Source organism: Dermacentor albipictus, chromosome 3, assembly GCF_038994185.2.
Source record: "Dermacentor albipictus isolate Rhodes 1998 colony chromosome 3, USDA_Dalb.pri_finalv2, whole genome shotgun sequence".
NCBI classification, from domain to species: Eukaryota; Metazoa; Arthropoda; class Arachnida; order Ixodida; family Ixodidae; genus Dermacentor; species Dermacentor albipictus.
The window spans coordinates 71,783,051-71,799,376 of NC_091823.1; the positions used below are offsets into that span (position 1 = coordinate 71,783,051).

General features: G+C 42.2%; 2 protein-coding genes across 2 annotated transcripts in view; one reads left to right on the top strand and one right to left on the bottom strand.

Moving 5' to 3' along the window:
• Positions 1-777: 777 nt before the first annotated feature.
• On the bottom strand, positions 778-2,029 carry Dph3 (Diphthamide biosynthesis 3). The gene is made up of 3 exons (XM_065430190.1): positions 1,798-2,029; positions 1,403-1,477; positions 778-1,039 (listed from the first exon to the last, which is right to left on the bottom strand). Exons 1-3 carry the CDS (start codon positions 1,903-1,905, stop codon positions 971-973), a joined length of 252 nt encoding a protein of 83 aa, XP_065286262.1. The 5' UTR covers positions 1,906-2,029; the 3' UTR covers positions 778-970.
• A 397-nt stretch (positions 2,030-2,426) lies between these two features.
• xit (ALG6/ALG8 family glucosyltransferase xit) overlaps positions 2,427-16,326 on the top strand; it is a 33,598-nt gene continuing 19,698 nt past the window's right edge. Inside the window, exons 1-8 of the mRNA XM_065430188.2 lie at positions 2,427-2,618; positions 2,783-2,861; positions 3,058-3,251; positions 4,501-4,693; positions 5,659-5,788; positions 6,643-6,746; positions 10,914-11,034; positions 15,855-15,988. Coding sequence (XP_065286260.1) covers positions 2,551-2,618; positions 2,783-2,861; positions 3,058-3,251; positions 4,501-4,693; positions 5,659-5,788; positions 6,643-6,746; positions 10,914-11,034; positions 15,855-15,988 — 1,023 coding nt within the window. The 5' untranslated portion in view covers positions 2,427-2,550. The remainder of the gene's footprint in view (positions 2,619-2,782; positions 2,862-3,057; positions 3,252-4,500; positions 4,694-5,658; positions 5,789-6,642; positions 6,747-10,913; positions 11,035-15,854; positions 15,989-16,326) is intronic.

A 16,326-nucleotide genomic window follows, 5' to 3' on the forward strand; every position in this document is an offset into this window, starting at 1 on the left:
TAAATTGCCCCACAAGGTACTTAAAGAACAACTCTTGCTTCACTTTTTGTGCCTCCAACACCTTCACACTTCCATGAAAGTTAAGTAAAGGGCAATGATTGTGAAGAAGAGAAAAAAGAAGCTACTAGGGACAAGCCACGTGACACTTGCAGCGGAAGTGCAGCAGTACAGATGTGGCTACTGCTAGTGAGGCCGTGGCATCCTGTGGCAGGGCTGCAGAACTCCATTGAACAATAGATGCATTGTCTGCTACAGTTACTTCCACATTTTGTGTGCCTGAATACATTTTGCTTATGCAGCACTTTCATTCTCAGGGCCGCGAGTGCATGCGGTAAGGAGAGGAACCATAGCAGATGACGTGCTGGGTGCTTTGCCTATCACTTTGATTGCGCCCGCACTGCAAAATTTTGCTAGGCACCGGCAGTGGCCACACCTGTACATTAAGACTGCAGTCGGGAATAAGCAGGAGCAGATTATAAAGGGGGCAACAGGCAGTAGATATGAAGCATCCTTAGTACTTGTCAAAAAGCAACTAGCATAGTCGGGGCACTATAATGCACACTTTATGTTTTGCAATGAGCCTTCATAGGTGGTGGACTGGAAAGAACATTTTGACAAGATGTCTGCAGCTGGGACACAAGTGTTGGGCAAGTGCTGCAATTTTGTCATACTCACTTCGTCCAAAGAAACATAACATGCAATCTAAAATTAACTGTTACTACCTATTTACAACCATGTGCACTTTCTCTCTTGTGTGAATGCAGTGTATGAGACCAATCAAGCCACAACAATCTTTATCTTCTTTTGTACTTGTAATTATGGACAAAATATGTACAATAACAAAGAATCACACGTATTTCATATCCAAGCTTTGGATAAACCCTCCATTTAGAAGCCTTGTAGTTGTATCTGAACAGTAAATTCTGGAAATTAAGCAGGCAGCAGTAGTGATGGTTGTCAAGGCACCTCCTTAATTGGTTGCTTGAAGCTTGGCTGGTTCTTCTTTGGCTAGTGTGTCTTTTTCCCGAATGAAGTCCTCCTGCAACATAAAGGTCCAAATTGAGAAGCTGAAAATGCCTAACGAAATGCAAGAGGCAAATAGAAGAAACCACATACATGCACATAAGCCAAATACGAGGAGTCAAAGACACTAACGAACACGGTGACAATCATCTCAAATAACTCCTGCCAAGCTGAGACTTCGACAATCTGTATTACGAGCCAGGATTTTACATTTCAGATGAGCGGGTGATGTAGCTTGGAAATGTATTTGATTTCCTCTAATTATATTGATGCACTAGTGCTCACAACCTTGAAAATCAATCAATGTCCATTATTTGAGTCTGTGAGAACTGCTTCACTGATGATGTGTGATTCGTGTCAAAGTTCATGTTGTTATTACCTGGTTGTATATCACTTTCACTAGCAAGGAGCAGCTGGGACATGTGGCCACCTCTTCACCATTCAGCAGGTCCTCCTGACAATGACAGGCACAAAAATTTGTGGTCATCTGAACGCGTCACTTCAAGGTGTCACGAACTGTTTCAACGACATAACCACAAAACAGAAGGAAAAATCAGGGGAAAGAGGAGGCAAGATTGTTAAGGTCGCTAGCTTCATTCATTGAATGCCTTCGCAATGTGCCTATGATTCCTCATCACCCATTCTCCTCATAATCTCCAACGCCCGACAAACTAGACATTTAAAATTCTTGCATATTTGTTACCAGATCGTTTCACACGAATGACTCGCATTTCTAGTTGTAAAATTTAAGCAACACGTATAAATACTTCTGACCTTAGTTATCTCGAACCTGTCCCCACATGGGCACGGATAGAAATAAGTCTCCAGTTCCTCGTCGTATTCAAAGTCTTCAATCTCAACTTCGTCGTGGTACACAGACATTTCACAGAACGCACAATTAGCACGCTCACTACTGCGAGGTGGGCAAGCGATGACGCTAGAAATTGAAACGAAATTATTAATGTTTGTATACTACGTATGTTCATCCATGCGGTAGCTCATGCGCACGCACCATTCATGGCTATGGCATTGGCATGGAGCAAGACGGCTACGGTTCGCAACTGGCTAGCAAATATTTGACATAGTAAGTAACTCTTGTTGTGCATTCAAGTGTGCGGCTGGGTGCATCTGCGACTGAGAAGCCGCATTCGAACGCAGGCGGTAAAGGCGATAGCGCACACTGGTGCGCGCCATAATTGAGTTAATGTGCAAGTAATTGAGACTAGGTAATACAATACACATATTACAGTAAACATATTAAAATTATAAATAATAATATTTATGGACAGAAGTAGCTTATAACTTATTAAAAATTTACACTAAGTGCTAAAAGCACTAACGTTTGCAGCGTCACAACATTAATGCGGTTATCATTGTCAGAATTTGGCGGCGTCTCTGTTCTGGTTACCTATCTACTGCTTTTCTCGTTGACGCGCGAACGGATGGGATGCTTTCGTAAACTTGTTGTCTGCATCAGCTGGAAACACGTGTGCAGCTGACTGTGTGTTGTCGTATTCGCCAGCCACGATGTCCAGCAGTTTCCTAAGTATCGCTGTGTCAGTGACTTGCATCAAGTTGCTGTTCATAACTGCCTAGTAAGAACCACGAACTGCATTCGTGTCTGACTTTATAAATCAAATTACTGGTCACTTTTATGACCAAAGCCGGGCACATTTCTCGTGCTGAATACTTGAAGCCGAATGATAATCTGGCTAGCGCTTTTTCTTCAAAGGTGGTAATTATAACATTTCACTTCCAGCCGATCCACGGACTTCGAGGTACACCGAAACTGGTTGGCAATCACTCACTCCCTGCCATCATCGAAATGGTACTTCGAGGTACTCAAATTTTGTGACGTTTAGTCATTGAAGCGTATCTTGTAGCGCGGTTATGCCACTTCTGCACTGTCAAATGTCTGCTGGAATAGTTAAGAACATGCAGTTATTTGCTATACATCAGACTAAAATTCTCAGCTCTGTTTACAACTATTCAGGCTGTGAACGTATGTACATTACATTTGTTTTTCGTGTGCAGAACACATCCGAATGGACGCTGGATTACCCACCATTGTTCGCCTGGTTTGAATACGTGTTGTCCCTGGCCGCCCGACTCGTGGATCCCAGGATGCTAGAAATAGCTAACCTCAGTTATGCCAGCTCTGCAACCATCTACTTTCAAAGGCTCACTGTTATCGTATCCGACCTGTTTCTTATTTACGCCGTTTGGGTGTAAGTACTCTCAAAATGCCTCCTGCAGTCCGAAATTCGCAATTTACAGTTTCTAAATGGTCTCACATGTGTTGACCTCTAAAACCTCACATGTGTTGACCGCACCAATATAAGCTTTATGTATCCCACAGTTGAACGAATTCATCAGTTATTGGCACTGCATCGTTTTACAAGGTCAGAGCTACATGTCTTGTGGTGCCTCTTGTATATTTTGGTCGTACAACATAAATTTTGTGATTGCTTCTCTAGTGTCTAACACAGAAGAATAGATTCTTACAAATAAACAGAGTGTACACGTGGCCTTCTATGGTTAAATTTGACCAGTCTTGCACCAGATCAATCTCTCTTTTTGCGATGTCAGGACGTGCTCAAGTTACTTAGGTGGGCTGTAGTCTGCAGTGTACATAATGAAATGGGCATCAAGGTTCACCCGTTTGGATGCATCCTTATACATATGTTTCCCAAACTCTGGTTTGTGGGCCGTCATAGTTCGTTAAGAGAGTCCAAGGTGTCTGTGGGGACTACACTGCAGATGCACTGCACACAAGTGTTATCTGTTAAAAGAGTGAAAGTGATATAAAATGAAAGAGCAGCAAGAGAAGCAGGCAACACGAGCATTTATGTTGTCTTTTATTTTCCTGTGTGTGTGTGTGTGTTTGTCTCTTTGCTGCTGGTGCTTTAAAAAATTCTGCCTCCAAACTGTTGTCATTTCCACAGCACATGAAAAAAAAAATGCATCAACAAATTTTAATAAAGTCAATCAGCAGACTGATGAGGGGGAAAAAGCTACTCCAAAGCGGAATATAAATACAGATAACTTCAGCATTCTCTTTCTCTCATGTTCCAGTGCACCATGATAAACGGAGAAATATTTACCTCGGGTCGTGAGAAATTGATTGATTGCACTTCAATCCTATTCCAAATTTATACCTTTCACGTTTTAGGAGATTGGCTTGAGCAGCACCTGCATACACTAAATCAGCAAATTGATGCAGTTGTTTTCAGGACTGAAAGGGAATAGAAACAAAAGGGTCATGTTGTCAAACCAACCGAAATGTCTTATTGTAAGTGGGCACAAACCAAGAGAGCAAACGATGAGCTCATGCTCATGGTGGTATCAAACCTGTGGTCGCAGTCATGTAAAGCACAGTGGGTTCTTTGGGTGGTTGCGCTTATTGCCATCAAGATATTGTAGAAGTTGAGAACAGTCATTATTTCTAATAGCTGTACATTTGCTTGATGATTTCAGATGGCGAGGGCTCATTTCGCCTAAAAAGGGAGACCGCTCTTCGAAGCATGATGACCCCTGGCTGGACAAGACCACTGTGGTCTCAATGTTGTTTCTTTGGAACCCTGGACTGCTGCTCGTTGATCATGTACACTTCCAGTACAATGGTTTCCTTCATGGAATCCTCCTGCTTGCTACAGCCCGCCTCTTTCAGGTATGCCTGAGAGGAGTAAACAAAGAATGATATATCATCGGTTACCTTTAAACTGCATTACACAAAAATAATTTAGACCATATATATATATATATATATATATATATATATATATATATATATATATATATATATATATATATATATATATATATATATATATATATATGTCAAAAGTCTGAACAAACTATAACTGAATATGTTCCGTGAAATTTTTCAAAGGACATAGGATAGAGAAGACACCAAAAAATATTGCATTTTCTTCTGCAGAAATTTAAGTGAAATCAGGTAAGTGCACTTATACTTGTTTAATTTATGAAGTGTTGCTGGCCTCATGCAGGTTGAAGCTGGGTGAATACAAGACCCATTCATGAGGCTTTCCTTAGAAATTGCGTGACAAAACTGTGTGGAACACCAATGCATTTTATGACAGCTTGTGGGTATGAATATCTCCTAAATATCACCAGGGGCCGATTGGAGTTGCAGAATGGGCACAGAGGGAAGGGAAGCACATTTGAGGACGACAGAAAATGAGGTGGGGTGATAAAATTAGGAAATTTGCAGGCACTAGTTGGAATCAACTAGCACAAAGTAGAGGTGATTGCTTGAACAGGCCTTCGTCCTGCAGTTGACATGAAAATAGGCTGATTATGATCTTCAAAATTAGATCCTCGACATTTGTACAAAGTCCACATACCTTTAGCACTGATATTTAAAATTTTGACATGTAAGCTGAAGTAATAATTAAAGCCTGACCTAATAAATTTTTGTCATATAAATGTCTAATAAGTCATTATTTCACAATTTGTGATGTCCTGTAGTATGAAAAATGTGCTGCTGAAAAAAACAAAAATCTGCTTACCTCAGCTGTACTCTTTTCGAAAATGACATTGCTTTCACCAAAACAGAATGCGCTTAAGCGCCTATATAGGCTAACACCTACATATATGTTTTTTTTTTTCTAGGGGCGCTGTGTTGAAGCCACATTGTGGTTCACCATTCTGCTTAATCTGAAGCACATCTATTTGTATGTAGCTCCAGTATTTTTCGTGTACCTCTTGAGAAACTACTGTTTTGCACAGTCCCATGGAAAAGGTAAGTATTATGTTCATGCTGCAGCATCTTGTTCAACTGCTACCCTGACCCAGCCTGTACAGCTTACTACGGCGAGCTTTTAAGGGGCAGCTTTAGGAGCTTTTTAATAATTTTAAGTCATTACCCATATGCTGCATTTCCCGGGCCTGTATGCTTCGTGTAGACCCTCCACAATGGCTAAATGGCTATGGTGTTGTCCTGCTATGCGTGAAGTCGAGGATTCAATTCCTGGCCTCTGTGGCCACATTCATATAGGGGTGGTATGCTGCAAAAGCACTTGTGTTCTGTACCTTCAGTGCATGTTAAATAACCACAGGAACATGTGTGAGGCACTAGGTGCAGAGGTGATGCATTACTTCAAAATTTATTAGCATAGCAATGATAGGCTACCTTTATATGTAATTTTGGCATAAATGATCAGTACCCAGAGTACAACCTACCTTTCAAATGTACTTGAATGGGAACATTAAGGCTGAATTTGGGCTAACGCTTTCTCATAAGCGTGGAACTGATTCTTACATTATTTGTGAAAGTGCAAATTAATACATAAAGTTGTTTTAATAGGCATTGTTTGGAGTGTGGTCGAGCTATTGAGTTTGGGGCATGTCTTTTGCATCCTCTACATTGTTAACCACCACTGCTTTTAACCATTGAGCTGCATGCTGTTTTATTTGTACCATGGGGAACATTTCATTGCATTCTCTTTGACCTTCTTTTTGATGTTATAGCTCCTGAGAGTAGCAAAGTAACATTAAAGAAAAATATCCTTCTGTAAAATTATTCTTTTCCTGTATTCTGTATGTTTCTAGAGGCTCATCAGGTGGCACCTTAATATAGCAGCACATTTTTTTCAGCTCCTCAATCTTTGCTTTGGAGGTTTCAACCCATCCATTTCTTAAGGTTGGCTGGAACAGTGCTGCTGGTTTTTGCCGTTTCACTGTGGCCATTCTTGAGCAAGGTAATGTTCAACCTTTTCTCCATATGTGGATTGAAAACTACTCATATCTTGTTTTCACACTATAACATCACTGTTTCTTTTTGTCATTGCTAACAATCACTTAGCAAGTGTGGCAATAACCAAAAGCACAGTCTTTGTAAAAAGTTATGAAGACATGTAAAAATTTGAAAGAGCAAGAAACAAATTCCTCACCTGCCTTTGTTATCTGCACTGTCAGGTGGTGCTTGCACTAGCACAATCATGCCACCTCTATTCGTATCTATGCACCTACAATGCTGACTTACATCATCGCATGTATGTCACACGGGGAAGCTGAATGTCAGCAGATGTAAGAGCTATGCACGGAAGACTTAAGTCAAGGGATGTGAGAGATGACTGTTCCCGCAAGATGGACTGTAGCTTTTGTTCACCTCAGTGTTGTTGTGCCACACCTGTTTCTCATGGTGTGGCTTTGAAGCTGTTGTCGTAGACTGTGTATGTGAATTAATACATTTGTTGCTGATTTGCAGCATTGGCAATTACTGAAGAACAGTAAACGCAGTTACAGTTAAACCTCAATATAACGAAGTTGGTAACAATTGGCAATTTGCTTTGTTATATTGAAAGTTCATTATATTGAAATTCAATCTTTTATACAAATAAGTACAGTCGCTGATAGATTTTTCTTAAGTGGAAGGGGCTGCAATATTTTTGAATTATCGGGCAATTAGAAAAGACAAATTTGAATGAGAAAAAAAGATTATTTTTTAAAATTTGAGAGTCTGAGAATAAAGATATGGTTTCGTGCTGCGTTGATGATATCTTCACATCGGCAATATGAAGAGCCTGCTTTCGCGTCCACTGCACTTCTGTGGCTGATAGTGTCACCTGGAGTGGGACAACACTACTATGTAGAGCTCTTGCAGCATGGAGTAGATGCTCCTTCTGCCTCTTGCCTCAACGCATCTCTGGAAATCGAAATTACGCAACCTCCGGCATAAATGCATGGGAAGACAGTGCACGATGCCACGCCATCTCAACTCGCCCAGCCTTTGCACATGGGGCAGATTACCTCCAAGACAGGACACGCAGGCTGCATATGTGCTCAGCCATGCTGACAGCCATGCGCAGCCACAGCTGCACTAAGAAAGGAGGTGCGTGCCAACCTGCCCTTTACTTATCCCCCTTCCCTTGTGTGCGCTAGATCACATGGTGGATGGAATAACTTTAATGCTAGGTCCTGCGAGCTACGGGGCGCAAGGTCCCATAGAGCGGTCTACTCCCACATTGGGACCGGGAGTTGTAACTCCCTGGACATCATGTATTTTGAACCTCAATATAACAAAGTTTGGTTGTAAACGATTTCAATATAATGTAATTTTGCTGCCGCTACGAAGGAAGACCAAGACAACAAACGGAAACTTCCACGAATGCAGATGGCCAAATAATTTAATTACATGCAGCTGCTTGCGAACGAACTTCTCACATAACATGCCTTGTGATCGAGAGCCCCTGCTGAAGCGGAGCAGCATCATGTTCACTCTAAAGTCCAACAGTGACAAGGTCCTCTCGCACCCCAAGCGCTGTATTCTTTAGATACGAGTGACAGCATGTGATGGTGAGCCGAGAAGCATGGTGACTTGATGAGCACCGTCTTCCAGTGCGAGCAAGAGGAAAAGGGTGGTGGGGGAGTGAGCTCGTGGTAATGTGATCTAGTCAGCATGGACCTGGCGGAGCAGCTCTGGGCTAAATCACATCGCGATTGCTATGTGGTGTCGCCTCGCAGCTCTGAATGGCCGTTGTTTCGTTGGGTTTGCGGTGAAATGGGGGATCAGGAATTGCCGCATAGCCCCCCAAATCTTCGAATGAATCGGGTTGGCCTAGGCCGCGGGTTCGAATTATCCGGCCAAATTTACATTGGCAAATATGGGACCGCAGAAAATCTTCGAATTATCCGGGATTTCGAATTACCCGAGTTAGAATTAACAAGGTTTTACTGTATATGCATCAGAAATTGCAAAACTGGGGCTTCGCCACAATGCCAAGAAAACGGCTGCTGTCCAGCTGGCAGGTGTGGCATGGGACAGTGAAACACAAACACTGACACTGTCAGGAAATATGCTAGAAGTAGCCTCATGGTGAAAATACCTGGGTGTGACGCTGTACTCAGGCGGTGACATGTATAGACAGCATGAGGACAACATAAGATGGACGGCTCTGCGGGCACAATGGCGCAGAGCCTATGGGGCTTCAACCGATACCTTATGGTCCGTGATATGTGGAACTTTGTGCACGTGCCCACACTAACATTTTGCAATGACACTCTCTGCTTGTCTCATGAGGCTAGGGAGTGGTTGGAGCGACGCTAGCGGGAGGTCGGCTGCACTTCTTTGGGATCACACGGGACGATAGCCAATGAGGCAGTCCAGGGAGACCTTGGGTGGCCAACCTTCAAAGCATGTGAGGCGGCAAGCAAACTTACCTACCGTGGCCATCTGCTTTTTATGCGGAAGGAGCGATTGGCCAGGCACGTCTTCGAATACTTGACAGCGACATGTACGTGCACCGACTAGACAAACCACATGTACCGCCTTGAGAAGAAATATGGCTTCTTCACAGCAGCCATACAGGCGGACTCAGTAAAGCAACATATCCAGGAGGTGCGCGACCGCTTCAAGGAAAAGGAGGAGGTGCTATGGCTACAAGTGATTAACGAAAAGACCACATTGACTCTATATGGCCGACACAAGGGAGCCACTGTCATGGTGCTGATCTTTGACAATAGCCTTGGGAGCTATCTGCTCTTCGAGGCATGAGCTGAGGCACTGCGCATGTTGGAGCGTCAATGGAAGATTGACAGTGAGCAGCCAGATGTGATGTGTCGTGTGTGTGGTGGTGGTAACGAAACTCTGCAGCACAGTGTAATGCAGTGTAAGAAAATTGAGCCTCAGTGTCTAGGAGACATCCTCGTTCATGTTGCACTAGGCTTTGAGGGCGATGGTGGGGAGGTTAACAGGGAAGCAGTAGAGCAAACTAAGCGGCGCCTTGAAAGATGGAGAGCTGCAATTCTGGGGAGGTGACCCGGGTGAAGGCTGCAGTAGTAGTGAGCTGCTCCCCCATAATGTGACCCTGCCCTACCCCTACCCCTCTTTCTGTCTTTCTTTTTTTATTTAATTGTCAAGCTGCTGTAAATGCGGGGACCTGTTACAAAGGGAAAGGCACCACATCATCATCATCATGATACTGAAACTAGTCAAGACGGGGGTGCCACAGCCTCTCTGAATAGACCCTGCGAACAAAGAGCCGGTCTTTCCCACCATGGACACCGAACAGTTGGCACGGATCAAGTGACAGGGGGCACTTTCTCGTGAAAGACAGCGACACCGGAGGGCCAATTCGTCTGTGTGACAACATGAAGCAGAAGCGTCAACGAAGAGAGGAAAATCACCAGCTTCATTAGGCAGTAGTCAAGGCTCAACAATGGGAAACAAAAACACAGAAACTAAACACAAATAAACAAGATAAACATAAAGTACAGTACTCACAACAATAAGGGAAACACTGGCATCACTGCTCCACACTTCCGACAGCTTTCACGTTGAGTGGAACTGCATCCATTTCCTTTTCCCCGTGTGCTCTACTAAGCAATGTATTGACTAGTTGGAAGTCGGAAAATTGGCACAACACTTAACTAAAACAGTGGCTGAGGTGTTTAGCTGCTGACACCTGAGCTGTGAGCAAAGTTTGCAGCTCTTGCTTTGTATGCAAGTAAGGGAAAAAACGCTTCATGATATATTAATTTGTACCAGCACAAGTAAATAAAAAAATCTATAAATGGCCAGAGTTCTTGAATGGCCTTAAATAAGTAATACATTTGATAAATCAGGTGATCATTCAGGCAAACACTCGAGTGAACAATCAAACATGCAATCAATCATCTGGGGTAGAATTTTTCTGTAGTCTTCAATAAAACATCCATTTAACCAGTCAGTTGTTCATTCAATCAGACATTCTGTCAATCAACCAGTCAAGAAACAGCCATTCAGCTAAAGAATCGGCCATTCAATCACTTGTCCAGGTTACAAAACCGCTCGCAAATGGCCATTCAAATGAACAACTAGCCATTCAATCAATCTTTCAAGTAATCAATCGCTCTATCAATCATCCAGGGTACAAATCCTGTTGCAGGCTCAGCTGATGCAGATGCTTCAGAGGCTGTTCCCCTTCAAAAGAGGTCTCTGCCATGCCTACTGGGCTCCCAACTGGTGGGCACTCTATGCTGCTGCAGATAGAGTGCTGGCATTTGCAGGTTAGAACTTATTACTGCTTCCTTCAAGTAAATTTGGCATGCACTTTTACACAGAGCCAGCATGAACAGAATTTGCATAACAAAGGACTAGATTGTGGGCTCATGCTAAGCCAACAGGCTGATTATTGTTTCACAAATATGTGAAACAAAGGGATTCCAAAGATAAATATGTTAAGCTGCATTAGTAAATTATAACAGTAGAAAAAAAAAGCCACTCTTACCATGTAAGGAGGCTTTATAAACAATGAAAGGCACAAATATAAAACAAAGGTGGCAATGCCACTTTTAAAGTTCCTGCCCGAGCTCCTCACAATGTCATGAATTTTAACAGTGCCTGCTCAGGCCTTCTTTATTTATTATTAGATTTTTTTCAAAAAAGATACTCTACATTGAATTCTGAAGGAGCCGTGGGTTCATTGTTAGAAGCTTTAAAAACTTATACTTCACTACAGCAGCCAAAATACTAGAAAATACTTTGAAATCTATGTCACACTGGCGTACTGGCTCTGAGATTTTGGTGCAGAAACTCTTACTGAGAGAATACTTTACCAGTATTATCTCTAAAATGATCTGGTGTTTCTCTTTAGTGTCCTTTTAAGGAGAGCCATTTCCAAATCACATGGAACGAGTTTCATGCTATGCACCTCAAACTGATACTCTGTTGTAGTGAACTTCTCTGTAAACAATATCAACTACCTAGGTAATTCGTATGAGTGATCTACACCATACATTGTCAACTTATCCCTAATGTACGAATAACTCTTACATTTCATGTTGAATAAACGGAGCACACTGCAGTCCAAATTAGCATAGTTGACATGATGGCCAATCAATACATTTTATAATAAATTGCTGTCACCTTAACCCTTTGAGGGTTGTATTTTGGAAAAAACATTGCCCACCGCCTAATTTTCTATTGCTTATGTAAATTCTTCAGAGTGACTTATTTCAAGAAAAAACAAATAATTCTTTATGCAACAATAAAGCAACAGAAATGTTTTAATGCAGGTTTATACACAGTTTATTGTTCACTGCATAGAAAAACTAGAAGAATTATATTTTTATAGGTGTAATAACATTCACAGGTCTTATTTTTGTATTTTAAATAAGTTTTACACCACTAGGGCCTGTATTTTGAAACTTCCCATTTCATTTTCTGCTTTCATTATGTGTTGTCCTGAGGGCAAGAACCTAGCAAAGACGGCGATGCGGCGGCTCCCAAGCAATGTTAAAGCCAAGGAAGAAGGGCCAGAAGAATGGAAAGTGAAGTGAATCATTAGATAATACGGGCCCAAAACAAGACATGGCATGTCAGCCCCTGCCAGCAAATGCATGCACTGGAGCTTACTTGTTGGGAAAACAAACCAAGTGACAAACTTTTAGTAATCAGTTGTTAGATTGCTAGACAAAATTCTATCAGTTCTCTTGTGTCTCGTAAAAAGAAACACGCGCACGACACTATCGTCAATTTTCAAGTGCCCACCTGTGAACAAAGTAATTTCATGCTTATGGAAGAGCCATGCAGGCGAGCATCTCACGGGATTGCTTTGAGTGGTAGAAAACAAGATAGAAATAACTTTTCTCTACGTTTGTAACTCTAAACAACATGCACGAGAATTCTGATTATGTGTGCAAATGTGGCTGTGACTACACAACAGTAAATTAGGCGAAGCGCGAATACTTCCAAACCACTTTCTGCAGTAGCAGACACTGTAGACCAAAATGAAATATCAGTTTGGTGAAAGCAAAGGGGTGGCAGCATGATAAGAATTCGTTATAGATGTTGCGAAAAGTTGCAGAACCTTACGTGCGGTGCTAGGTAGCATTTTTGTCAAAAAAAGTACATTTTTTCGCACATTCTGCTGCCATCTTACATGTAAGGCCATGACCACTTGGGATTTGTTTCTACCGCTGAGAATGTACAATGACCCTCAGATATACCATGAACCATTATTATTATTTTTTATTAATAAGGGAAAGTTCAAGGAAAATCAAACCTCTTATAGTGAAGTTCCATCTGACAAGAAAATACCTTCGTTAGATTTGTTATTCATTATAAGCATGTAAATATTGCATGTTGATATCAATGAGAAACATTCTATATTTGCTTTGTTATATCCATGTTTATTGTATCAGGATTTAACTTTATCAGGATAATCCATTCAAATTGCTCGTATTGGTTTACATGTTATTTAGTACATTGCACATTAATGAAACAACCCTTCATGGGTAAATCTGTACCATGAGTTTATGTGGTGCGCTCACCAACCAATTGGGTGCAAGTGCTGCTGTAGTCAACAATTGGCTCATTGCAGCTCTGATTTGAATTTGTTAGTGCATGTTAAGTGGCTTCACTGGCATCGCTTTAGCCAAGGGTATAAAAGGCAGCCCACTAGTTCCACCTTTTCTACCACCCTGTGTAGAACTATTTTATAATATTGATGTTTGTTAAAGGAGCCGCAGGTGGTTATTAATGAATCTTGGCCTTCCCCATTGCATCTTTCATAGACCAAGGCATAGCTTTAGGACGCAAGATCCCACCTGTTATTTTTATGGGGATTAAAGTAGACTTCCATTAATTCGACTCTGGTTAAATAGATTTTTCAGTTCATTCGATTCCAACCGAAGGTTTCGGCCAGTGTCCATACACTTATAGGGACCAAATTTTCATCATTTCGATCCTAAAATTAGCTTTTGCCAGATAATTCAAACTTGGCTGGTCATCATACACGTGCCCGACCCCAATAGTGACTGCATTTGGTGGGTCTCCCATCAGCCACGTCCGTCTTGGTAGCATAGAGTGAATGCATCGAACACACGTCATCATCTGTTACAAACGCCTATTTTTAGCCTACCCCAGGAAGATATTCAAACGAAAATGGCTGCTTACAAAATATTCATATGTGTCCCTTTTTATAAAAAAGAAGCCAATCAATAAACTGCTGAGTCGGTGCAATCCAATGCGAAACCAAAACGAAGTTCACGGCATTCAACTGCAAGAGCCAGCATAGCCAGCATCCTCACCTTTGGCATCACAAGATGGCAACCACACCTTGTGAGAAAACTTTTCTTGTATAGATGATGAGCCGCTTTCATTCTGATTGCGAGAGCACATTCAAATGTTGATGTTGAGTTTAATGGTGCATTTAATGGTACATACAAATATTTGACGTGTTCAGCTAGCAGCAACAAGTTGTGTCGTGTTCTTAGTGATCCGGAGACGTATGCGTTGCAAGATGAACTAACAAAGTAGTCAGTCTAAATGCAGGCCATAATGGTGTTTGCGATTGTGCAGAGTTGCTTAATAAATGCAGACTATTAAGTGCACTACTGGAGGGCATGTCGTGGCTCTTGATAGGCAGCAATAAAGTGCATGATGTACATGATAATGATGTACATAAGGTAAATACAGTTAAACCTCGATATAACGAAGTAAGTAAAAACGGCAATTTGCTTGGTTATATCGAAATTTCTTTGTATTGAAATTCGACCTTTTATGCATATAGTTATAGTCACCGATAGATTTTGCTTGCACGGAAAGGGGCCGCAGAATTTTCCGAATTATTGGGCAATTGAAAAAAATCAAGTTTGAATGAGAATACAATTAATTTTAATGAATTTGAGAGTCGGCGACGAATGATACGGTTTCATACCACGCCGACGGTATGTTCATATAGGCGGTACGAATTAAGCGAAGCCAGCCACGCTTTCGCGTGCACTCCGCCCCCGCGGCTGCTAGCGTCGCCCGCACTGGGACGACGCTGTCATGAAAAGCGCTGGCAGCGGGAAGCGAATGCTTCGTCTGCCTCTCTCTCCAGCGGGTCATCGAAACCGAAGATTACGCAACCTTCAATACTAAACGCACAGGAAGACAGCTCAGATGATGCCACGCCGTCTCGGCACGCCCGCTCTTTGTAGACGCAGCAGATGTACCTCTAAAGCAACGTGCGCGGCTGCATATGCGCGCATCCGTTACAGCCATACGCAGCCGCGGCCGAGATGCGCGCGAGAAATCGCGACGCGCGCACCCTCGCACGCTTTCACTCGCACCTGAAGCACAAAGCGCGCAGGGCGCGATAGGATCTTATCGCACTTGGACTTTACACGGAACATGATGCGGCTCCACTTCGGCGGTCGCTCTTGTCGCGCGCGCCCAATTTGAGAGCTGCGTTTGCAAGCAGCCGCTTGTAGTTCAATCAGTTTCTGCGTCCGCGGAAGTTTCCATTTATTGTCTCGGCATTCCTTTGCTGTGAAAGCGAAATTTCGTTATATTGAAATCGCATACAAACACACTTCGTTATATTGAGGTTCAAATTACACAGTATTCTATGGACAAGAAGTTATGAAAAGTTAGATACTTCGTTATATAGAGAATTTCATTATATTGAAGTTCGTTATATCGAGGTTTACCTGCATATTTGCATTCTGTGAAGTTAAAGCTTGCTGGTTTGTTCTTTTTCTTAGTGCCAGAATAGAAGGCATGTGTCAACTGAATATAACAGCATGCTACAGCTTTTATTGCTAAAATATCGAGTGCACATCCGATTTCTACTTTGTTTAGGAACACTAATGTCAGTTTTATATTTGTTTTCCACTTTGAACCAATAAAAAGTGGATGTACTACATTTCATTGGGCGGTGTTTTAGAATCACGGCAAATACTGCCGATAAATCGGCGGTTTCTTTTGGTGTTTCTTTTTCTGCCTCTTGTTTAATTTGATGTGTTGGTTAATTCGACCAACTTCATTGGTCCTGTCATGGTAAAATTAATGGCAGTCAACTGTACCATGGCAACTTATTGCACAAATGACATTTATGCAGGTCTTGGGTCTGGCAAGTCTGCAGCGGTGACCATTGCATCGCCGACATCTGGGTTGGTGCAGGATACCAACTTCACGCTGCTACCCAATGTGCCACCGCTCTGCACATTCATACTGACAGCACTCTTCCAACTGGTACGTAAAATTGCTTTTGTTGTAAGGCCCTCAGTGCTAAGCTTGGAGGCTCATTTTGCATTTCATCTAAAATAAACATGGCAGATACTGTGACAGGCTTATAGTGCAGAATTATGCCGAAAACATGAGAACGAGAGAGTCTAGCATCCCCGCCACCAACGCTGGGCACCAAATCCACTGGGCTGATCGACTCCAAACAGTTAACACTGTAAAAGTTCTAGTAATGGTGGGCACTATGTTGTGCACCATAACATAGCCCAGAAAACCCAGATTTCTCAGTGGAGGTGTCCAGAAAATTCATTGAAGAAAGAAAGAAAGAAAGAAAGAAAAGACGCTAG

What these genes read in the sequence shown, in the direction of transcription:
- Dph3 (XM_065430190.1), bottom strand. Translation starts at nt 1,905, where the DNA reads ATGTCTGTGTACCACGACGAAGTTGAGATTGAAGACTTTGAATACGAC. An exon ending in ACAGGTTCGAGATAACTAAG is followed by an intron (nt 1,478 to 1,797) that starts GTCAGAAGTATT and finishes TGTCATTGTCAG; the next exon opens with GAGGACCTGCTGAATGGTGA. An exon ending in TGAAAGTGATATACAACCAG is followed by an intron (nt 1,040 to 1,402) that starts GTAATAACAACA and finishes TTTATGTTGCAG; the next exon opens with GAGGACTTCATTCGGGAAAA.